Source organism: Haliaeetus albicilla, chromosome 1 (assembly GCF_947461875.1).
Source record: "Haliaeetus albicilla chromosome 1, bHalAlb1.1, whole genome shotgun sequence".
Classification (NCBI taxonomy): Eukaryota; Metazoa; Chordata; class Aves; order Accipitriformes; family Accipitridae; genus Haliaeetus; species Haliaeetus albicilla.
The window spans coordinates 21227531-21252872 of NC_091483.1; the positions used below are offsets into that span (position 1 = coordinate 21227531).

Here is a 25342-nt window from a genome sequence, read left to right on the forward strand (position 1 = left end):
GACACAAAATTACTTATTCTAATTCCCATCCCCTAAGGGAGAGAAGGCTTGAGGGGGGTTAAGATAAAGACTGACTGTTCTCTTTTTTCTAAGAGTCCCAGATTGGAGGGGGGATTTACAATGATGCTGTGCCCCATCTGTTGAAACATGTAGCGTGCCATTTGATTATAGCTGTTTGATGCTTGCTCTGTATCCCATTCTCTTTATTTATTGATGTGGGTAACCTCTGACACAAACCTTAGCGTCTTCCATCTGTCCTTTTCAATGTGATTCTCGGGACCTTCACTTTCATAGGAAGCCAAGTAAAGTGCTGCAATCAGAAGCAAATACAATGTTAGGCCTACTGGCGTTTTAAAATTTGCTCTCCCTAGAAAGCGGACTGAAGTTAAATGAAGCAGGCTTGTATTATCCATCCCTCAGATTAGGGTTCTAGAATCCCATTAGGAAGTATAGCATTGCTTATAATTACATCCAGACAATACTAACAAACAGTGCATGAGAACAAAGACTACCCTGGGGGGGGGGGAAACAACTAGCAAAAGCACAAGAGTGGAAGAAAACACTCAAAAGAAAGAACTAAGCCCAGGGATATGGTGCTTTGTAAGCAATCAGCGAAGTCCCTGTTTTCTTTCTCAAGCAGCACCCCTTAGTGTAAAGCATCCTGAAAGTCCATATGAATACACTTCAGATGATATTTACAGGGACCACATATCCAATCAGTTTTTAATCCCATTTCAGAGAAAAGGATAATGTCAATTCTCACAGACCACGTGCACATAAAAAGACATATCTTATTTTCTCTCATTTGTAAAGGAGAAGCGTTTTTTACTTGCCAGACAGAGATGTCTCAGGACAAAGTCTTTCTTTCCTGTGAGGAAGCAATAACTTAACATTGAAAGAGACTAAGCAGTAGCCAGTGACACCACACCTGCAGGAAGTCCAGAGCTCCTTACCATCATCACTGAAGACTGGGACAGTGAGCAAGTACTGCAGAATCTTCCGATCCCTTTCAAAAGGACACTCCACTTGCTTCCACATCATAAATTCACTGACTTGTTTTGCCAATTCCCAAAATTTCTGTCAGAATAGAAGAGAAAACAGAAGAGGTGCTACATATTAAACAGTAGAATTTACCCTGAACATTTTTTCAAAAGAGAGAAGGAGCTTCGTTTCAAGTCCAAGGCTTGGATTCTCCCTGGCTTTTAAGCTAGAATTGAACATGATCTGACTCAACTCAGCTTCTAACTTTTGCATTTCTGTTTCAAACTGGGATGCGTTCCCACTCCTCCACCATGGTAAAATTGTTGTAATATATGAATATAAATAGCAGATCATGATCTGCACCCAGTTTCTTTTCAAGGAGCTGATAACTCTCCTTATGCCCAACTTTTCACTTCGATGATGCTCATGCTTGTCTGTTTCACAGTGAAATATTTAGTAATTTTCATATCAAAAGTCTGTAGATGCTTAATACTGACATTTCAAAATCCAGATACTCCATTTTAGTTAGTTAATCTGAAATGCTCAATTTTCTTGCTGGAAATTTATGCCATTCCCTATGTAGTGTGTTGATGTCATTCACTGACAAACTCTTTCAGTTAAGGTTTAACATGCCTCAAGTGCACATGGAATCCTTAAGTAAAAGGACATTCCAGATAATCACATAGTCTAGCTTTAGAACCAGGCTAATTAAAGCCAATGACTACAAGTGAAATGCACTGTAATTTCATGCAAATGACCCAGGCTTCTTGAAAGCACCAGAAAACAAATCATTGGCTAATCCACACTGTCAGATAACAAGCGTGAAATTGGAGGCAGAAGAACTACTGAAAGACAAGGGACTCAAAACTCCTTCACTGCTGCTCTATCACATGTTTCTTCAGAGACAATCTGTGACTTACAGTTACGAAAATACTGCATATATATCTTGAAAAAGGATGAACTTGGCTTTCACACGTGGAATTCAAAAAAAAGCTCTAAAATACTAATTTGAATGATTTTGTTGTTAAGTATAATAAACCTGTGAGTTGAAATGTTTAGATGAATTTGAGCACTGGGAAAAAGTTCTGACTTTTTTCCCCACTAAAAAATTGTGAATATTGAAAGGGTTTCTAGAAGCATTCCATCTTCAATAAAACTGCTTTTTCCTGACTACCTCCCAGCTCCTGTGAGAATTAACAGATACACTCAAATTCCAGTCTAATCTTGCTCTCCCAGAATTCAGTGGAAGCTGAACCATGATCTGCTTCAGTTTTCTGTTACAGGGGCTGACCCTGTATCAATAACACACTCAATGCTCTACTTACTTCAAAATTGACATGACCATTTGGAAGACGATTGGCACAACCCTCATTGAGGAAGTAAATATCTTTGATCAAGAGGCTGAAGAAAGGTATTACAATCTAAAGAAAGAACAACATTATTCTCAGTCTGGTCCTGAATCAAAACATAAATGCTCTACAGAGAAAAATAAAAGGAAGTCAGGTGTACAAAAGGTAAGCAAAATACCAAAGGGCTAAGATCTGTATAATACCTCTCTCTCTTTCATGACACAGAAATGTTGCATTCACTACATTTTAAAATACATGATGTTTCTCTATAAAGAAAGTCTTCCCTTGGATGGTAAGCTAATCCCTATAGTTGTATTTCCACCTTTGTGCCAAACTGCTTCCATTACCTTGAACTCTTCTTGGCATGTAGCTCCCATAATTAAAGTACCTGTTGGCACTCTACTGCTTGTCAACTGTGTCTATAAGGCATGTTTAGAACAACAATATGCCTAACTAATTTAATTTCTATGTCATGTCCCTCTTGTTTTCACTTTCTCATTCTTCCTTGTAGATTCCAGAACATAAGAGCTCAGAGGTGCCTACTTACACATAATTCCTAAAAGGTATCTTAGTGCAGCTCTCTCTCTTGACAGGGACTTGCTTGGTAAATGAGGGGAGATGCACATTAAAGCACAGCATGGAAAATCTGGGGCTAGCAGCGCAAATGTCTTTTGAACTACAATTCCATGAGCTCATGCAAGAAAATGAACTTCATCATTGACTGGTTCAAAATGAAGCATTGCCTGCCAACTAAACAAATCAAAGTATTTTTCTTTGGAGAATGCAGGATCATTCTTAAAATGATTGTATTTTAATTTGCATCTTACAAAAATTTTCACAGCTGCACATCCCTGTTGCAACTGGGGATAAGACAAATATCACTTATCACTATTTCCATGGAAGACTTCACTGCACCATTTAGTTATCTGTAAGTTCTTTCTCTGAAGTCTTAAAACTCACTTTTCTCTGAAAAGAAGCATCTTACGTTTAAACTTCTGGTACTTTGAATGATATGTGAACAGACCCTTAGGACTCAGAAAAAAATCCCTGTTTTTATTTACACATATGTAACAACAATATAGACCAGCAGACTGCACATGGATTTGCTTCATCCTGCCCCATAGTTTATATGAGCACCAAGGTCAGGTTTATTAAACACAGCATGATGTCCTAATATTATAAGCAGTTGATGAGCAACTGCTTCTAAGCCGGGAGCAACTAGGAAGCTATTTGGTTCCTTTCCACAAGAAACACAATTGAGATTCTGCATTAAAGTGTGACGAAATCCAGTTTATTTCTCAAAAGTTATTTTATTTTAAAGAGTAAAGAAAGATGCCACCTCTGTTAATGCATAGTTCATAGCCACTCTTGAATCTGGAAGGTGGATTTCAAACCACTGCATTACACAAACACCTGATTCACCTCACCATTTCTACTAAAAAACTCCAGAGTATATTTAAAGCTCATCTAAAGACTGTACCCAGGAAGGGGACTCCACAGAATCTAGACAGAAGCTCTGTCTAGATTTGCGTTTTAAAGTACCTTTTCTGAGTAAATTTTAAAGCTTTTTCCACCCTAAACCATAAACCATTTAAAAATTAGCACGAGTAGCAGCTATAAGAACAAATCACTAGCAACGTCCTTTCAGTCCTTAGCCTTTCCATCTGTATTACTGGTTTGTGAGATAAAGTTCTCTGTCAAAAAAGAAATGAGCTGAGGCAATGTACTTATTTTATTTATATAATCAAAACAATCAATTATGTTTGCAGCTTTCAGTCAGCACCAAACTGAAGTGGCAGCCCTAAGATGGCCATTTTCATTGTGCCACCTGGTTTCCTCAAATATTCCATTTACTTTCTTGGTAGCTTACAGGTAATATTTAGACATTCCCAGTAAAGAGGGATTCAGTTTTGAGGCTTTTTATTCTTTTTAAAAGCCCAGCAGGGGTAGAGTTGCTGAGAATCAGAATACCAAGACAAAAGCTTACCATGCAACTTAACAAGCACATTTCATTTTTGCCCACTGCCAAGTCATTTGTAAACATACCTTCTCTCTGTTGCTATGAGCTGTCAAAGACCTCTGAGCGGCTCCACGCAGAGCAGTTCGGTAATTATAAAAATTGCTAGAAGGGTCCATCTGATGCTACAAGGCATGAAAAAATGTAAGTAATGAGCCAGCGTCATCACCACACAAAATTCTTTTTCACTTGAGCAACTATTTTAAAAAGCAAGAGGTTTGCTGAACAGTACCACAAATATGGCCTTTCAGAGGACTGCAGTATCTCTTTATCTGTTCATTCAATCAGAAGAGAACCTTGTTTTAAAAAAATGTTCACTCAACACAAGGGATCCAATACAAGTCAGGGGCATGAGAGCAAAGGCAGGCTTCATGGACCTTCTTTCTCCCTCCACAAAGAAGATAGCTCAGCTTTAATTCAAAAGCCAAAATCATGAAACTAAGACAACAACAGGTCTTGGCACTAATATTCTGCTCTTCCTAGTATGCAGGTTTCTCAGAGCTGATTCAGTTGGAATGGCAAAGTAAGATCAGACACCTAAAGCTATTAGTGCCCCCACCTCATTGCTCCAAGACTGACTGTTGCACTTCAATGACTAGGATGACTGCACGGCTCACAAAGCACATCCTTAACCAGCAAAGTCCAGCCTGCATAATAAGGTTGAATGAAATAGGGCTGTAATCTTAAGAGCAACTTCCTGAGCTGTGCAGCCACCCTTGACACAACAAAGGCTATTTCCCACCCAAGAGTGGGGGAAGGAAGTGTGAGGTGGCTACAGCCAGCCAGTTTTAATCTATTGTCATAACACACGTCAAATCTCCTGATGATGTTAATAAATATTTCATGCTTGTGTCACGTACAAAACATTACTTTTCTTTATCTTACTAATAAATAACCTGAATTCTCCGATTATCATTTACAGCAGGATAATTAACTTGTTGGTAAATAATCTGTTGGGTAAATCACAAACTCATACACTGCTGCACCTACATGATCTTTGACAAAGGTCTCTACTACCTCAGGGTAATTGGCAATCAATCGGTTCAAGACAAATTTCTCTGAAAGCGCAAGGCAGCTGCCTTACAGCTGAACTTGATTTTCAAAGGCAAAACTGCATTAGGTCAATCCACACCATCCCTCTCAAATACATTTCCCTTTCAAGAGGTTACCTATATTTTTCATTTTTTTTTTAAATAATTCTTAGGAGTGGGGTTTGGGAATTAAAATAAAAATTACTTCAATTTCCTTCTTCCAAATCAAAAGAGCACAAGTCAGCTGAACCATTCTTATTACATCTTCTATAATTTCCATTAAGGCACAAGCATACTAAATTAAATATGTCACAATGAAGCCAAACTCGCATTTTAGAGCGGGTAAAAGTAAAATGCTATTAACAGCCACATGACCAAATATTGGCCAAACTTACCTCAAGAATATAAAATTTGGCTGTCTTCACTTTTGCCCAAGTTTTCTTTAACCGAGACACAGGACTCATGTTCATGCCGGCTTGATATGAGAGACACAAATTGTTGGAGTATTTAAAAAAAAAGTCTTTAAAGTAGCCAAGGCTAGTAAGTATTTCTAAAGCAAAGGAGCTATTAACAATAACAAATACTTTCAATGGAGCTACTCAGAAATCAGACTCATTTTCTTGAAATTCCAACATTAAAAACAACTTTGGAAACAAAATCAACATCTTTTACACAATGAAGGCTCTAAAAAAAATGCTCTGACATTATTTAATGTGGTTTTGGTAAAATATGAATATACAGTAGAAAAGTGCAAATGAGTTTTCTCAACATCTCTTACATATTTCATTGAAAACTACACATATCTATGAAGTTTTCACATTTCAAATTAAAGAAACATTCCCAATATTTTCCTATGAGATATAAAAAAGGTGTGGAATTTTTAAACCACTAGGATATTTATGGTGTGACAGAAATGATGGAAGACATCAATCCTCCATATTACAGGAAGAGTTTCTATTCCAATTTAGCACTGAAGTTGGTTTCAAAAAGTGGGGATTTAGATCTCTCAACAGTTGCAATGAAAACTTTGTTTTTCTGTAATTTACACTATGGCAGTAAATAATTTCTTACATACATAAGACTACAATAACGTTGAGCAATTCACCAGTTCCCCTCCCAACTTCACACTGCTGAGCTGCTAAGCAGCACACTTTTTTTATGAAGGACCACGCTTCCTTTATCTGGATTCAAACAAGGACAAAATGTCTCAGGACATATACTCACAAATAATAGCCATTAAGGAGTTAAAGTTGCCGATGTTAAAACATTCCCGTGCCACATCAATGAAATATTCTATCACTCTTGCTCTGTACTTCTTCTTCACAGGCTGCAAGAGATGCCATTGGAGTGTTACACTCAGCAGGAAACAGAGCACTCCGACCCATCCCCAAAAGAAACAACACCCCTGTTAAAAGTCTTTTCTACATGTACCACAACTTCACACTATGGTTTACATATAGAGGAAGCCGCACTATTGTGTTCAAAAACCCTCAGGACAGCAAAGACAACCCAGATACCGGGCAGGTAGACAGCAAGGATAACAGGTAAAGAGGCTCTGCCAAGAAGAAGGGTACGAAGAACAATAGAGCAGAGAAGGTGGTCAGCACAGAAGAGAGAAAAGATGCCTCCATTCACAAGGGGCATTCAGAGGAGAGAAGGGCAGGCCAGACGCATTCCTGTGCCAAGAGGGGCTAACCCAGCATAACATCACCACAGTGTCACATTAACAAGGCTGAGGCACGAGTACGATGCTGAAAACACGGCACTTCAGCCCTGCGCTGACTTCAGCCACATGTGAAAAAGTACAGAGCTGAGAGAATGAAAAAGCAAAGGGCACTCTGAAGGGGCACCAAACCTGAGAAGGCTTCACAGTTTTAGACAACTAGACTAAAAAAACCCCAAACAACCTCTTAGCAGGAAAAAGTCCTTGCTCACCATACAGATTTCAGTTGCAACCAAGTAACTGAGCCTGTTAAACCATTCCACATAGGCTTCCAGATTCCGGGTCTTCTTTTGATCTCTGTAGCAGCTCTGCAGACAGAAGAAAAATAACAACCTTTAGTGTCATCTTAAATCTTTTCCCTGAGACACACCTTTTGGCTTTCTGCCCTGCTATCCCCAAACACTGTCAAGTAACCAGGAATAACTCAATTACCCAAAATGACAAAAAGCGTAGAGGGAAAGCAGCAGTGATAGTATTTGAGCATGTATAACTTCTTCCTGAGCTGCTGGCTCAGTAAAGCACTCAAGCAGGCGTGTGGAATCCATCACCTGCTGTAAGTCCTACCAGGTTGCTTTAAGAACTTAGGATAGACTTATGCAAACAATCAAAGCTAAGTAGCTGCTTAAAGCTTCCCTGAATATGAGCACTGTTTCAGTCCTCACTCCTGTCCCATTGATATGCCCTCTGCAAGTGCAGAAGGAACACAGAGGCCAGCCCACTCCAAAGGCAGAGTTGTTGATGACAAATTAACATACCGCACCCTAACTTTGGGAGGCCAGCTCTACCATTTTGATTGGGTTCTCCCTTTCCAAACCAGTGCTATTTGTTCTGCAGTGTCTTGGGATGACTCCCACACCACATTTCAGGGCTGCCTAAAAAGGGGTAGACAGCAGTTTTAGTGATCTCTACCTACAAAATCATTTTTGGACACTGCCTGACTGAACATCAAATTGTAAACTTGAGTCATTCTATTCTGTTTATCAGTTTTAGGGAGGACAGTAATTCAAGTTTTAACTGCCTAACTTTAGCACAGTTTATTTACAGAGCATAAGTCATCTTGAAAGCAGCACTTAAGGAGATGACAACTCTGGCACGGTTAGCTAAAAACCAGTCTTTGCCCCTCATCCCACATGGATCTAGAGCTCACTGCTCCCTTTCTGTGATGGGTGCTCTACCTGCAAATTGCCCTACTTGCCAGTTTGCTGCAAAGAGTTCAGTTTACTAAAAAGGAAGAACAGATGTTGAAAATGAGTAATGCAAAAGCCGAAATTAAACTCATTTTTTTTCCAACTGTAGACTGCATAGGTAGCCTGGAAAAAGAACATTCACAGGATTAAGTTCTCCCTTAAATCAGAAAAAACAGCAAATGTGTTAATTTAAGTCAATTTGTTGGCTGAGTTCTGGAGCTCCAGGTGTTGTCCTCCAGGAAGAAAAAGCATCAACAAAATTTTTAAGAGGAATACTAAAGCATTTTCACCACAAAGCTTGTTTCTGCTGGTCCTTATTTATTGCTGGACCTCACTTCCAGCTCATGGGGCACCTGAGCTCCAGGATGTTAAATGCCACATTTGAGAGCCGTTCCAGATCTGGTCCAATTACCTTGTCATTATCGAAAGGATCCTTTTGCACAAACGCCTGGACAAATTCTTCTGGTCCAATATAATTGAGCCTCTCCTAAATAAAGCACACAAGCAGCCAAGTCATATCCTATGTTAACCTGCATTTCAAAAAGAGGGGAAGGATGAAATCATACCCAAAGTATAACAACTCACAAGCTCTATGTGTGTCAGCTGCTGAGCTAACACATAGGGATCATTGCAGACTGTGATTATGTCCCTCTGGATGGACTGGGGCTTGGTCTTTAGAACCGTGGGGCAGTCTGTGGACGTGGCATTAATTTTTGCAAGTACTTCCTCATACTGGCTAACAGTGGCGAGCTTCCGAATCAGGTTCTGGAGGAGCTGCTGTATGTTCTTCCAATACATCTGTCATGACATGAAACAATCGGGAGACATTTTCAAAATGTGAGAAGATAGTATTATAGTCTGCATGACACCAAAACAGATAGACGCTGATGCCTGTATTTGTTGTCAACTTAAGATACAGTCTACTATGTGAGTTTCTAATACTGGCATTTCATCAGACCAGAAGGAATCCAGCTGAGGATTTAAACACTGATTGTCTCACAGATTCAGTAGTGACCCGGTTAGCTCAAGGTACAGCAGAAAATACATGCGCAATCTACTCCATGAAAAGTACCACCAATCACCGGACAAAATACAAGAAATGAAAATACTCCATCTTCTCCTGCTTAAGACCACAGAAAAAACAATATATGGTCATTCAATGATGAAAAAAGGGCCTGCTTCTCTATGGAGTAAATCAAGACCAGTTTCACTGAAGTGAGAGTTAAAACTTGCAGTAAATCTGAGAAAAAGGAGAAAACAATGAAACCTTGTAGGCCTTTCCATGTGGCGGTTTAAGTTAACAGGAGTGACAAATTTAAGTAGGAGCAGGATTTGACTCTTACGTAGATAGATCTATGTAACTGACCCCAAGGTGGTTACTCTTCCAAATTCCAGATACCATCCTAAAGCCATTAAAGCAAAACCTAAGTATCTGAAAAAAGGAGCACCCAAAACCTATTGGCAGCACAGTATAGTGTGATCAGTCCAAGGCAGGAATGTTTCCTGTATTCTAATGAATTTGTCATTCCCTCCAAAGCTGCCATTTGTATGGATTTCCAAATTTACTCAAATAAAACAGCACTACCTCAGGTCAGATTAGTTCTTGAAGTCAGTTTAACCAAGGCTGAATTTGTCTTGTAACTTGGTAAAGAACTGCTTTCTGCTTAGATGTATTTTGATTTTCTAGACAAATACACACAGCATAATTTTTCACCTAGGTAGGTGGGGAAAGAACAGAGAGATCCCAAAATTTTAAAGAAAAGGATCTACATTTTCCTCAGGAAGATGCAGAAGTATTACTTCAAGTGCTGCACTTCCATAAACAGGTGTTAGGTGACACACACACAGACTTGCATCACTGACCCATTCTCTTCCAAATTCATTGAAATTTCATGTAAGAGAACTTTATGAAGCATTTTCTTGCCCAGCTGGTAATCAACTGAGAATGAAAAAACATCAAAAGTACTCAGGATGAATTCTGGCTACTTATGGAAATCACATAATAATCAGTGGCTTACGCTTCAAAGCAAAAAAATAAACCCTGCCTGAATTTCTGGTTCATGTCAACCCAGAACCGACAACAAAAATCAGGGAGAAAATGGGTGAAGATACAAAGCTGAAAGACCGAATTCTGGTCAGTCTGCTTCTGTAGCTGGAAAACCCCAGAGAAAAGCAAGCTAGCACAGATACCTTCCAAACCAGAACAAGAAATCAGGGTTATTAGCCCACATCTGATCTAATAGCAGTTCAACATAACAAACATCCCTCTGTCCAGTGATGAGGTAAAACCCTCCCAGCACAAAAGGCAGAAGGAAATGCCAGTTTCCTCTCACACCTCCTAGAGGTACCTGAACCCAAAAAACCCAAAATCCCTCTGTTCTTTTGAGCCTCAGTCTCCTCTTGAGCAAAGAGGCAGTCACCTCGAGGCATTCTGTGCGAGGATAAATACATAATGCACTTTGCACCCATGACAGGTATTTGCTGCTGGACCATTACTTAATCTCATGCATTTTTTTAATATCACATATAGAGATAGATATATATATATTTAACAACACACCAATGAACTCACAGAATAAGTCTTTTATCAATTAGCTATTAATTTGATTGTAGTATGGCTACCAGTCGCCTAAACATATGGTCTTCCTCTAAATTAGGTTTACCCTTTCCACTTTGTCCCACAGTCTCATTTTTTATTCTATATTCACACTGACAATGCTAATATTTATTTCTATGTAAAAACCTCTGAGGATTGGACAGCACGGGAGAAAGTGATGGGACACTTCACCTCAAGGTCACCCCTTTGTGTCTGTCCTGCATGGATAGTGACTGGAAATACCATTACTACCTGCTAGATATGGAATATTGTATGTTAAATGAGTTTCCACAGTCAATCTCACTATATGATATCATGGTGGGGAAAAAAAAAAAAAAAAAAAAAGAGGGGTCAGTGCAATGTTGGGCCGCACATGAAAAGACATTAGGATATAGGATGTGGCTTTGGTCTGACTGCATACACTCATCAAGTGTTTCACAGAAAAAGCCACTGATAAATGTTTATAGGGAACTAATCAGGAAATGGGAGGCAATGGCTGATGTGGAAGGTTTCAGAAGATATACCTTGAAAGAAAGGTCACTGAAGTGGTAAAAGGGACCAGAACAATCTAGAAATATCTCACGAGCATGATGACCTCTCAGGACACAGAGATGGAAAAAATGGAAGGCATGGAATTAAATTGAGGGAGAAGAGGAAAAAAAATAAACCCACCAAGGTTTTTCCAAAGATGGAGCAAAATGTTAGCATGGTGAATGGTTTTACTTGAACTCATACTGATAGATCTTAGCAGTACTGGAGCAAAATAATTCAGGAAGTGGAATAAGAAGCTACAAGTAGAAGAGCTGTAGTGAACAGGAATAGGAAACACTGCTTCATTTGTATCCTTCAAGGTAATGACTCACACAAATCCAAGCAATCTGTAGAAAAGCAAGGTCAAGGAATTTGCCATTTACTGTTCCAAGCAGTTCACAATAATTCAGATCAATTTACTGCAGTGCTTGCTTTCCCTTTGTCTTTCTAAAGGAAGCCTCAAAGTAAAAAAAAGCTCAAAGTTAGAACTAGAAAAGATCTATAGCTCGCTGCCAGAGTAAGATTGCTCCCTAGCACTCATTTTCTAGCAGTTTGTACATCTGCCTTTCCTCTCAATAGACTATTTCAGAAACTATTTCTATTGAATTTCCAGAAACTTCACTGTTCACAGCGCTTCCCTGTTGCTATTTCACTCTTGTATCCACCAGCTCAACTTCCCCCAGGCTAAACAGCACGCTCTCTCCTTTTGTGCCAGTAGGTATGTTTCAAGTAGGTATGAGTCCTCAATCTTTTTACTTTTCCTTGAACTGAACTTCAGTTCCCTATCTTCCTATTAAGAGTACCCAGAAACAAGGCAACAGTGCAGAAGCACTGTACAGGGAAAGGTGCCTCCAGGCACCCCCCCAGTGAAGGCAAACCTATTGCCTCTCTACAGTCCAAAGCCCTCTGTAGCTATCTTGCTGCGACTCTAAGCTTGCCCATCAAATTTGGTATCTTTTTCATCTGTATTCCATACTGCATCTCACTCTCTTGTCCCATCTTTTGGCCCTCCCCACTTTCACAACAAAATACAATCAAAATGTATTTCAGCTTCCAAATTCAGTTTAGGTTTGTTCTCTTCCATCCTTGTTTACAGACTCTCAAGATCTTTCCAGGCCTTTGGCAGCACTTGAAATTCCTCCCAGTATTGCTTACCTACATGCCTGTTAACATGCCATTTGCTGCCTCGGCCATATCATTATTCAAAAGCTTACATAAGGAACCAGCCCCTGAGGAACACTAGAAACACAATGCCATTTAGCGATTGCTCTTTGCGTTTATAGTTCTTCTAAATGCCAGTCCAGTGGCTTTTGTGATCTTAGCATGATGCCAGCTACACATGATCCGAGTACTGAAACCTTGTTAACTGCCTTTCCCCTAAGTGAATATAAGCCTTGGCTTTTGGCTGAGTTTATTTCGATACTTAGAAGACAAGCATCAGTTAAGCATCAAAACATTTCGTAATACCTCCATGAAACTTTAATTGCATCGGAGAACTGGGACTTAGAAAAAGGTCAAACGATTTCCTTGTGCACTCCATCCAGAACGGATGAATGAATATGACAGAATTCCTCTGAGTCCATTTCTGATGCTTTAAGCTCAAGACAGTTCTTCCTGGTCCACTTTTCCTTTAGAAACTTTTACCCAAACCTGATATAACTCTTCCATTGACCTACAGGTCAGAGGCCCAATTCCAACATACCTTACTCACACAAATCGAAGAAATTATCAACATTGGTAGGGATTTCTCAGATATGCAAGGCTTCCCAGTGTCTTCTCTAGCTTCTTTCAAGCAGAATCACTAAAATGAAAAATACTAACACCCACCAAGTTGTGTCTGTCTGCACAATATGCAATTATATTATGGGGTTTTAGGGATGGAGTGAACCTTGCCTGTGCTTTGAAAAGGATCTGCTTATGCTGTGTGGTTTCTTCCTAGGCCTAGGTACCAGACAGAACTTTTTGCCTACCAGCACCTTCATAATAAGTTAGCTTAGCCACCTAGAGCCATACCATGTTATTAACAAACCTGCAATATCAAAGCATTAAAGGAATGCCTTTTTATCCAATAACTTTGTGCACAGACAACTTACCTCATCACCACTGGCTATTCTTTGTGCCAACTCCTTTAAGTTCCTCATCATTCTTTCATCTCGGAAATCATAAGGAAACGTCTCTGTCCATTCAGTCAACAACTGTAGGATTTTGGGCGCAATTTTTCGTATCCGGTTCTGTTTGAAAATGGTAAGGAAAAATGTTACATGTAACAGCAATACAGCATGTATCTAACCCAAAGGAAATAGAATTCCCTTCTGTAGGATACTGTGGAGCACAAGGGTACGAAGCTCAGTTAAATTTTTAAGCTTAATTTAATTCAGCATTGCATTATGAGGCCAGAGCCAATACCCATTGAAGCCAACGAAGAGACTCTTACTGGCTTAACTGACCTGGAAATTAGGCCCCAGGTAGGTGGAAATCTTAGCATGATTCCCCTCATTATCAGGAGCGTCTCAGTGCAAGACATCTATTAGTGTTTCCGTAACTTATGGCTAACTATCAACAATGAAAATGACAAGCTCCAGTTCTGCCAAGACTTGTGCATGCACTGTACCTTATAATGAGAAAGCAGTGGAATTATTCAACTATCCTAATTTAATTTGTATCATTTTCTGCCGGGGTGGAGGTTCTATCCAAATGTCCACATCCTGCCCCCTTTCAACTCTAGACATGACACACAAAACCCCATGCACTCCCATGCAAAGGGGCCGGCAATCTAAGCCACTCTGCAAAGACTGTAGCAGGAGCATAGCTTAAGCATGCGAGACAGGTCAGTGTAATTCCCACTGAAGTGCTTACTTCACGGTTACATCTTTCCAACATTTTGGCATTATACATCAAGATGTTCAGAACCCTGAAACAAAAGCAATCACTGCAGGGCTGGCGCAGGATACGTTATTAACAGCAAGCTCTTTTGTTTCAGGCCCATGTATTGGTAAAACAAACAGTGCAGAAGCAGCAACAGTCTTCATGGAGGACAGGCTGAGCAGTGTGGGAATTTCCCATGAATGTCAGTGAATAAAGGGTCAAATTCTAGTTGCCTGTATCAGGTTTTCCATCTGTTTAATCCTATTGAGGACTCTCTTGAGTAGGAACATTTTGCTGTGGGCAGGGCAGGGACATTTGACTGGAATTAACAGGAATCCCTGACAGTGAGGAATCTTACCTTGTCCAAGCCAGGCTCACTTAGTCTCTGCTGCTCAATGCACAGATGGCAGACTTTGGCCATGAGCTCATACGGATGCATGAACAGGCGTGAACTGAGAAGGAAGGTGAAGATGTATGTCCTCTGCAAACAAGAGGAAGACAGAGAAAGGGATAAATTACCACCAGTTTTATATTTTCCCAAAATGCGCTCCTGACAAATCAGTTCCCAATACTTTACTATCTGCACAAGAAAACTGCATGTGGCTGTACCAAGAGCTATTACTACAGCAGTAAGCATTTAATTTAACACTTGTCATTGCTCCAGAATCAGTGTTATAAATTCGTGCTTAAGCCAAGTTATGCAAGATTTAACCAAAACAAAGCAGGGCAGGGCTGGTTTAGCTCTCCTATTGCACATAGCCTTATTACAAGCTCAGTACCTGAAATTACTCAGAATAAAATTTCAGCTCATCTTCTCTTGCTCTACAGTAAATCTTTGCATGAGCCATTAGCAGATTACAGAACTCTTTCTAGCCCAGCAATGGAATAAAATTCATGCTGCAAGTCCAAGCTACTTAGAATACAAGAGAGAAGTCTTGTCTGCTTCCACATTGCTAGTGAAAGTAAATAGTCTTCAGAAAAAGAACAAAAAAAGATGCCAGTTGACCAGATTGTTGAGCTGACTCAATTTTGTCACATATACCACCTTTACTACACTGTGTTTGCCTGTCTGACCTCAGTAAACTGCACACTATGACTTGTACTTTCTTTAAGAATCCCCAAATACTGTTCATTTCTTATAGTATTGCTCGTCTCCTGGGTGAAAGTGGAGGGAACTACATAGCTTAATTTTACAGAATAAAAATTAGTAACTCATTCTGAGGTTACAAGAAGAGGCTCCTTATTTACTTTAATTTTCCATATATCATGATTTGAACTCATTGTGAGATAGATATTCAAAATATCCACTCCACTGCCCACATTGCCAGTAAAGTATCTATGGCACCCACAAGAAAGATTCTACAATGTTCTGGTTCCGGGGACTTGGAATAAATCATCATGTTTGACCAATCGGTGACTAAACTGCTACATGTTTAAAATTTTACATTAAGCATTAATGGATAAGCACTAGCTTAAACACAGTCCTGTGCTGCTGTTAAATCTGACCCAAGTTAAAAAACATCCTGTCTTGGAAATGTGAATAGATCTATGACAATAACAGAAACTGAATATAAGTGGAGTTATGTCTTCAGCAGGAGCCTTTCAGCAAGCAGAGATGCAGTTTCATCATCCCTCAGTCATCCCCAAATGCCCCCCCCCGACCTTTTGATATCATTCTTCTTTTCTAAGAACTATATAAAATGTCTCAATGCACGGATGTGTTTAGACAGTCCAAAAATTTTCAGATGACAATTGTCCTGTTCTGACACCCAGCCTCTGCTGATTCCCAACAGTATAATACTAGCTCAACACTTCCATTGCTAATTGCAAGACACATGTGGACCTCACATGAACAATGGGAAATATGCATTAAAAAATATATTCATCCTGTCAAGCCGGTGGTCATGCCTTTCTCCTCAGCTTGCCTGACAGATTTTTAAGGATCAATGGTACATACAATCCATCAAACAGTAAGCCACACTAGGTACTTACTTCATAAATGAGTCACCAGGGTTGCACGCCTCACAACAGGAGTAATAAAGAATTAGACTTCCTAGGTTGAGTTACTGCATGCTGCACTCACATGAAGCATGTTTATCCTATCATTGCTAATTAGTCACTTGTACCCCTTCCTTAGCAATTTCATGTGACGCATTCTGCTTTTGCTGCACATACGAAAGTTCCCCTTTACGAGATGCACAAGGCCTAGCCATATAGTTTGCCGAGTGTATAGACTTACATCAGGATAGTAATCTACATTGGGTACCAAGTGCTGGATCAGAGCTTCCAGAGACCCAGACAGGAGGTTGTTCTCATGGTAATAGAGCCCTCCACAGTTGTCCTCTTTTGACTGATACAGGTTCCTGTTGTAGCCACTGCTGTCAAACACAGCTGCAAAGGGAGGTGTCTGTGGCATCCTTTCCTGAGGAGACACACAAGAGAGATATGGAATAATTACCAGAAGGTGCAATGTCAGAGGCTTTCTGTGCTCCAGAGATAGTACTGCACTAGGAAGAAAACCCAGTGTCACACCCTGGGTTGCTTGCACACAGCAGTAAAGATTGTAATGTCTTCCAGCCCGTGCAGATTTCTCAGGAAAGGGCCGACGCAGGCTCTCATCACTGCTTGCCTATCCCAGTTGCCAGGTGCTTCTTTTATATCTTGCTGTTTCTTCGCTAAATGACGGTAAGAGGTCAACGTTAAGAGTTAGAAGGAGCATACTAGAATCCTGAAAGCTTTTGGGGACATGGCGTAATGTTCGTTGACAACTTTGGGCAAATCCTGACAGTAGCTACCTAAGAGCAGCACGCTGATGGCGAAGTGTGTTCAGGCTGTCACGGGCTGACACAGCCCCAGTCAGCGCAGAGGAAGAGAGACTGAAGTGAAGCCCTGAAGATGTTACGTGTGAGGACAGTCTCCTTATGTGACGCGACAGCCATGTAACTGCAATCAAAAGCTCCAATTTCCCAACTCCACCCTGGTAAATCGGTGCTGGGTTTTTCCAATTACACTGTGACAGGTGTGATGCAGGCTAAAGCCTGACACTTCAGTGCATCTGTCTCCACCTACTCTCTGAGTGGCTCCACAGAAATTTGGAAAAATATGCCTGTGTCTAGGTGCTTACCAATGTTGTCCAAGTTCACCAATGATAACAAAGATGCGAGCAGTGTCAGAGATCTGTTAAACCCTCTCTCCAAATAGTGTGACAATGTGAAAAATCCAGCCCTGTGTTTTCCAGCTTCAGATTTTCTTAATACTTAAGGAGTAACAAAGCAATTGGCCATCAGTCTGCATCTCAGTGCCTGTGGAATAAACATGTCTTACCAAGGAAGTGCCAGTGCTGCAGGCTGTTCCAGAGTAGTGGGTGGGCAGTGAGGGGGCTATGACTACCCAAGAACTCTTTCCGTGACACAGTATGTGAAAAGGCCAAAAGACAAAAATCTCTCTAATTACTTGAGAGTTGAATTATACCCTCCTTCCCTTTCCTCCCCCCTCCTCTGCCTTCTGGGAGTAGCAGTTCTCATCAGTTTAAGGAACCTGGGTTTTATAGCCTTGACTGTGAGCTAAGTTTGTGCCTGATTTAACCACAAATACGTGCTCGTTTTAACTCTACTACAGCAGTTACTGGGCTGTAAGTGCTAATGGGGCAGCCACATTTGGGGAGCGGACAGATCATATGCAAAAAGGTATCGCACACTGCTTCCCATCCTTCCCAAAACTGGGAAACATACAAAAACTGGGAGGCAAGGGAGATCAAATTGAGAAGATCATATCCACAGGCTGCTGTGCTTGTGTGTGACAGAGCATGTGTGCTTGCCTGAGAAAAGCATTAATGCCTCTGAGCCATCATTGTAAGTGCAGATGCCCTTGCTTTTCTTTTCATTGTATCAAATCCTATTTGGGAAAAGGCTCTTTAAAGCCACAGACCTCAGCGAACACCAGTCTGTGAAGGCACCCCATTTTGAGAACAACTAGTGATGTGACAGCCTGGAGATAAATAGCGTGCTGCCATCTGTGTGCCCTGCAATTCACAACAAAGCACTTTTCGGAGTGACCTCAGTGGAGATGAGAAGCTACTAAGTTACTAGCCAGATTCCTGGGGACCTGAAGCACCACACAGACAGCCACAGGCTTGCTGCTGCTTGCAGCATGTCCGGGCCATGGAGGCATTCAAACCAGCGCAAGACTGAGGGATTCAGTAAGTAAACAGTAAGAGAAAGCCAAAAACTGTTGCAAAGACAGAGAGGGATGGTGAAGAGAGCCTCCTGGCCTACATGACTTGTCCTAATCCCACCTTGCAAGATGCCAAAATGTATCTGCATCAAAATGTTCCTTCAGACAAAATTAAATTTGAGACACACAGAGCCTCCTAGTGCCTCATCAAGAGGAAAGAAAAAAGTCATCAGGTCATTAGTAGATACACTGATTCAAAACAATAAAATAGAATTCCCAAAAGTCTGGCCCTGAAACGTACATATTGGGTCATGTGTTCTAACTATTTCTGGAAGCTGCTTGATAGAGATGGTTCAGTTCTGCTTCAGTTGTTGAGACATCAAGTTGTACTAGCTAAGAGATGTCCTGTATGCTCCACATTCAGACACTGAGGATTTCACTTGTAAGTGAACAAGACACAGGACACGTTCTCTGTGTGATGAAAAGGGATGATATCAAAGTGTGACAGAGATAAATATAGCATAGCCAACAGGATGATTCATACAACACATGTGCTTTTCCAGCAGGACTCCTTTATTGCCTTGACCTTGACTCTTCTGCTGTATTTTATATGGAGGTAGAGACACAAAGCAGCATGTTTAGTTCTAATTAGCTGAGGAGCTAAATAACACCAAACCCTGCCTTCAGAATAACTTGAGTGGACCTGAAATTTGGTCACAAGCAGAATCTGGTCCACAAAGCCTTGGCATATAGAGCAGAAGTATCTTGAGACCTAAAAATATCGATAAACCACAGCAATACATCTGACAAGCAGGAATTAGAAAAAAAAGACAGGAAATATGATTCTAGTGAAAAACATCCCGAGACTTGAAAGTGGAACTTTTTAACTGGGCTTTGGAATCATTTGGCTATCACTAACATGGAAAACATTTCCCTCTCCTCTCTTTTTCTTTTTTTTTTTTTTTTCTTAAGAAGGAAAACAGTGGGGTTTTTTTTGTTATTTTTTTTTGTTAAAGATCTAACTTGAAGGAAAGAGCAATGAAATAATTTCCTGGCTCTGCCAGTGATGTTCTCTTGAGACAGAGAGAAGCCGTTGATAACTCTCTGCATTCTGGAAAGAGGAATAAAACATTTTTTTCTGCATTTAGTATCATTACGGAGAACATGAGATCTTGGACATTAAGGTCCAAATTCTGACTTTGAGTAGCCTGTGACAAGAAAGAAGTCTCAACCTTCCCAGTAACAGTAGTGTAAATAAAAAGCCAGAACCAAAGACAATGTGCTCAAAACCCCACCATTTCCTGCAAGAGCTGAACTCCAATTTGGCAAAACTAAAGGAATCAGATGTAGCTTCCAGGCTGCAAAGTGCTTGTCCAAACCATTGTGTTCAGCAACAGAAAAAAAATCCGTTTTCTACTAGCAACTGTGGAAGGTTGCATTGTTTTTTTTCTTTTCATTTACATTAAAGAGCTCAGTCTGCACATCAGGTGTATAAAACGAAACCAACAGTATGGACAGCTTGTATCCTTTATAGAAGCACCCACTGAGGGGTTCAGTAGTAGCCACAAAAGGTGCCTTTAAAGCCACTGCCAAACATTTTCAGCTCCTCTGTTATGTACAGGTATCTCCCATACTACATCCCTCAACCAGAGGAATGGTGACTGAATTTGTTATGAGTCCCAAGGTACAGGTATCTCCCATACTACATCCCTCAACCAGAGGAATGGTGACTGAATTTGTTATGAGTCCCAAGGCACACCTCTTCATAGAAGATGCAAACCTCAGGTGTGCAACTACATCCCCTCAGAGGTACCTCACATACAGTCAGAAACCCCAAACCACATTTAGCAGGTAATTAGCATCCCCCATTGTTCTTAAAGATGCCATTATAAAATTGAGGTATGGCAAAACAAGACTGCTGGGGAAAGGACTATGAATCTTAACAGCTTGCACCAACCTGGGAAAGTCTGAGCAAGACAGAATGAGCCTCGACTTTAAGGAAGTAAGGACTAGGTGCTTGCCAGCAACATCCAGCTTTCTCTTAAGTGCTTCTGAAAAGTGTGGAGTATTTTAGACAATGACACAGGCTACCCAAAACAAAAGCATACCACACACAGAAGCTGCTGGTTGCATTCCATACAGCTGGGTGTGTTTGCTTTGCTTACAAAGCATTTGTTTTTCGCACTGAAAGGTAAAGTGAAATTCTACAGCTCAAGCTATTGAGAGGGTAAGAAACCTTAAAAACTCCCAGACTAGTGTTTCATATGCCTTACTTGCAGAAACTAAGATCACAGAACTACCCCAGCTCAAGTCTTCTTGCTTCCATTCTTCCATGAAGAATTTGCCATACAATTCTGGCAGTGTGACTTCAGCATGAACTTTGACTTGCAGTTCCTTCCTATATATTTTCCTTCCTAGAAATACTTCTTATAAACTGTATCCTGTAAGAGGCAGAGTACAGAATGGTACTTCATACTCACATAGCAGATGGAAAGAGGAGTGACATGGACTTTTTCCTGGCTGAAACAGAGACCAAAACTAAGAGCAACTTGGAAGGAATCCACCACAGAGTAACAGGAGGACTAAAATTATCCACAGGTGATACTGCTGGACATAACAGTATAAATACATCTTGCACACAGCAGAGACCAGTGAATTGCAGTCTGTGGCAGGGCAAGCAAAGACCTGAGGCATAACAAACCTGACTGAGCCCCGAGATGCTTCTTCATTTTCACTAAAACAGCAGAGGATGAACAATTTTGTAAAGTTCTCAAAATATTACTCAGGCAACAATAGACTGCAAAGGAAAAAGAAAAACCTCAGTAAGCAAAGAACAGTTCAGGAACTAAATTTCAATGAAAGGCATTTGCCTCCTGAATGTGCAAAGAAACTCTTTCTTGGATCTATAAATAGATTCAGCTGATGATGTGGGAAGGTCAGATGCAGCACTACTGACTGATCACTCAGGTATGAGAACTTTGGCACAGTAATGAAGCGGATCCTGAATCACTCAAAACTAAAGTCCTTGGATACTGAACTGCAAAAGTGTGATGGATATGAAAGCATTTGTGTGTATGCTTGGGAGCATTAGGAAAAGCGCAGGGGGGTTAAGAATGCCTTGAATTTCTAAAAAGCTGCAAGGGTGGAAAACGGGAAGAAAACAAACAAGTTCCTCTTGATGCCAATGTGCTGTAAATTCATGTCCCTTGCTTAAGACCCAAGAATCAACCCCCCTTCTACCCTTTCCCCACGCTCTTCTTTTGTGGGGCAGGAAGAGCAACGCGGATCTAATGATGCTGACGGTGGCCATGCCACAGCATTGCTGCTGTGCCAGACAAGCACACGCAGGCAAACTACATCATGGCAAAAATCCCAACTGCAGGAAAATTAGCCAGGCCAAGGGAGAGAGAGGACAGGACGTATGTTCCTCCCAACCAAAAGACATGAAACAATTTGTCTGTATTGCTGGACACACAAAAGCAGCAGCCTTGAAACACAGAACATGAAAAGAAGACCACACATATAACATATTAGCTTTCTCAACACACTTGTATCTTACCATGATCAAAATGCAACTGAGATTTCTATCTGTAGGTTAAAACTGAGGATGCCACAATTATTAAAAAAGACGCTATATGAAGAGTGCTCCATCACTGACTGATTAATCTTTTTATTAAATTCCTTTGTAAGTTATTTTTTAATTTATGGACAAGTTCTTCATCTGGATGATGTCCTTTTAATGTTTTAATTCAATTTTTAGTTCAAAATAAGGCTGTCCTCCCATAAATGCATTTTTTTTAACCTTGTAAATCTCTTTGATAATCCCACATCTTCTTTTTTTTTCCGGTTTCAGAGGAGAAGTTTAAAACATGAGCCATACAAGATAAATACTTAAGTGACACGATGGATTAGCACAGCAGTGATTATATGTCACAAGCCACCAGAGATTCTAGAAAAGTTCAGTCCATTGCACGCTCCATAGTGATTCCTGTAAAGCTGGAGTGATTTACAGAATGAAATGGAAAAGGAGGCACAAAGGCCTCAGACTAGCCAAAGCATGCAATGAAATACCGTCTATTTTAACCAACAAACAACACTCTTTTCTACCAAAATTTATGAGCAGACAGCTGAACTGAAAACAAAGAAGTTTTGATAGACAACTAATACTGGGATCATATTAAGAAACAACTTCCCCCCTCCAGGATCTATTTCCTTTAGAAAAATTCATAAATGGACTGTCCTCCAAGCACTTTGTTCAAAACCAAACCAATGCACAAGCTGCGTATCATTTTCTCCATCCTACATGTTAAATTTTGTCCAAAATCAAATACCATCAGGAAAGGCAGACAGCCTACTGGCTGGCCAGCACGAAGTGTTAAATTGGCTGGGACTGCTGATGGCAAAATCGAAAGCTTTGAAAGAAAAGTACAAGTATATTAAAATCAAAGAAAACACAAGCACACTACTAAACCCTTATGCTTTTTTAACTTACTGAAGCAGGGTGGGGTTTTTAGAAGTACATGGCATTCCCCTAATTGCACCCAGTGAAGTAGAGAAGAGTTTTGCCATTGGTTCTATTGGGAACAGAGGGGTCTTAAATATTACAGTCATAAAAGGCTAAAATCCCACCTTTCTATTCAGTCAGCTGCAGACTGGCTCGGTCAGGGCTCCCATCCACCAGCAAGATGCAGAGCTCTACAGACCCGAGAAGGTTACCGTCCCCGACTTCTGCGCTACTGAGCAGACGGCTGAGCTGCTGCTCATCAATCAGCTGATGAATTGCTGCAGTCTGCAATCAGGAGTTTTAAGGCAAGTGAACAGCAGCGATGATTTACGTCAAAACATCATGCTGTAAAGCGAGTGATTCAGCAGCTGATTCACAGTGGCTCAGCTGTCCAGGAACGGGGTGTGGGGTGGGCGGACAGCTGGGACCTGCGATGTCATCCATGCTATGCCATCCCCACTAGTGAATCAGAACCCTGGCACCCTATCATTTCCGTAGCACGCTTTGTGCCTCCTGCGTACTTCATACTGAAGAAACAGAAAATGTACGTTGTCAGTAGAGACAGGAGTGTAGTTTCCCCTGCCCTATCATCAGAAGAGTATTACTGATTTCAATGTGGTATTAGATTTCCACTAACCTGGGGGAACATGATCCATTTTATGTGACCTCTGTAATCCTAACCCACCTCAGGTGACCAAGGCCAAAAGATACACCTTCTCTATCTGCACAGTTAGTAGCTAAGCGTAGATTGGAACTAGTTCAGTGATAACCAGCTTCACCAAGAACTGTTCACGCATCCATCCACAGTCAACAGAAAAAGCATCATTTCAGTGCTTAGACCTGGCAGCTGGGAGTTTGGATCTGCTTCTCACTCCGCTACAAGCTCCTCACATGGCTTTAGGCAAGTCACTCAGTTTCTCATTGCTGCATTCCTCTGCTTGACAGTACACAGGGGCATTAGTGTGGGGTTATTTCACTAAGTGCCAAGATCTTTTTTTGAACGGGGTACAGAAGGTGTATCATACCATATTAATGCCAGAAGCACAGTACTAGCCTTAAGCATGAAGCTCTCTTGACATGGTTCCTTCTTCAACCTCATCAAAGCAAGACATCTTCCATATCCAAAAGCTGTTGCTCTTTGCAGACATCCATGCTTGGCCTTTTGGTGAAACCTACAATATGCTTCAGAAGAAAGCACCATTCCCTTTTATAATTATATAATCAAGTTATAATTTACAACAGCAAGCTGTAACAGTGTTAAAGAACAGTACTTAATTTCATTTAACTGGTTCTACCTAAAACCTCATCACCAAATGTCTCTTTTCCATTTAGATGATGCAGAAAAAATGCTGGTTTAAGGCAAACAGTTCACATAATCTGTTTTTCCATATACTAAGACCTTATGTTTCCATGAGCAGTACAGAATTTTTACTGACACAGACATACAGCAGGTTGAAAGGATATTTAGAGTTTCTGCAGTAGAAATACTTCATTTAAAAAAAATACAAAAAACCCATCTTCCAATGTTTAGGTTGAAGGTAAAAAGGGATGGTCCCACTTCTACAATTAAGAAAGCAAATACAGCTCTGTATCCAGATCAGTTATACTTGCCTTGTACCCATTTACACCTGGGCTGAATATTAGCCAGTGGTTTCTAGACCAGAGCTGGGTCTGAGATATAGGGGACTTGTAAAACAGTTGGCTCCAATCAGCTTGCCTGGCTCCTTGGGAAATCAAGAAGAACAGTCTAACCAAACTGACTGAAAAGTTTTTTCCCTTGTCTAGGCAGGGCCATAGCAGAAATCTCCTCCGCTCACACGCTGCATCTGCTGGTTTGTGTCAGCCTTTAAGACCCCGCAGCAGTTCCCATGCTTGACTGAAGGTGGACTCTTGGGCTCTGCAATCGATAGGTCGATCTCCTTGCCTTGAAACAATTACACCTATTAAGTCAACACACAGTAGGTATGGTATTGAGCAAACGTATAGCAGCTTGGGTTGTGAAAAGATCATTGTAAACATGGGCTAATAGTGTCTGAGTCCCTGCAGGATGTTTAAAGGAGGATCAACTCGCAGCCCTGATGGGCAGGTACTGTCAGGTCAGAACGCTGCTTTCATGCGGGAAGCACCTGGCCTTGTATCAATGAGAGCAATTATCTCAGAAAATATCCCACTCCCCAGTCTGACTCAAGCATATTTATCCTCTGTCTTATTGCTTATGAATCTAAACATCTCATTGTGCTGGCTGATGCAGACTCACAGCTTCCCAGACTCATCTCTCTACTGGCGTGTAACCTGGTATTTCTGGTCCTGTTTCCAGATGTGACAAGACGCAAGCAGAGTACCTGACCCCATGGGAGGGGCAGGTGACCTGGGGAACATTTTACT

The 25342-nt window shown here is 40.8% G+C and overlaps 1 protein-coding gene across 2 annotated transcripts in view; it reads right to left on the bottom strand.

Annotated features, from left to right (window-relative positions):
- The window catches only part of RASGEF1B (RasGEF domain family member 1B), a 31729-nt gene that overhangs the window by 3057 nt on the left and 3330 nt on the right, over window positions 1-25342 (bottom strand). The window contains exons 1-13 of one of the 2 annotated variants that reach the window (XM_069781868.1): window positions 23083-23416; window positions 16520-16702; window positions 14639-14761; window positions 13509-13646; window positions 8874-9086; window positions 8701-8775; window positions 7314-7409; window positions 6603-6705; window positions 5774-5853; window positions 4377-4472; window positions 2307-2402; window positions 954-1077; window positions 238-310 (exon numbers count right to left, since the gene is read on the bottom strand). In XM_069781868.1, the coding sequence (XP_069637969.1) occupies window positions 238-310; window positions 954-1077; window positions 2307-2402; window positions 4377-4472; window positions 5774-5853; window positions 6603-6705; window positions 7314-7409; window positions 8701-8775; window positions 8874-9086; window positions 13509-13646; window positions 14639-14761; window positions 16520-16696 (1394 nt within the window). In that variant the 5' untranslated portion in view covers window positions 16697-16702; window positions 23083-23416. Of the gene's footprint in view, window positions 1-237; window positions 311-953; window positions 1078-2306; window positions 2403-4376; window positions 4473-5773; window positions 5854-6602; window positions 6706-7313; window positions 7410-8700; window positions 8776-8873; window positions 9087-13508; window positions 13647-14638; window positions 14762-16519; window positions 16703-23082; window positions 23417-25342 lie in introns of those variants that run through there. The other variant, XM_069781875.1, reaches the window with a different exon arrangement.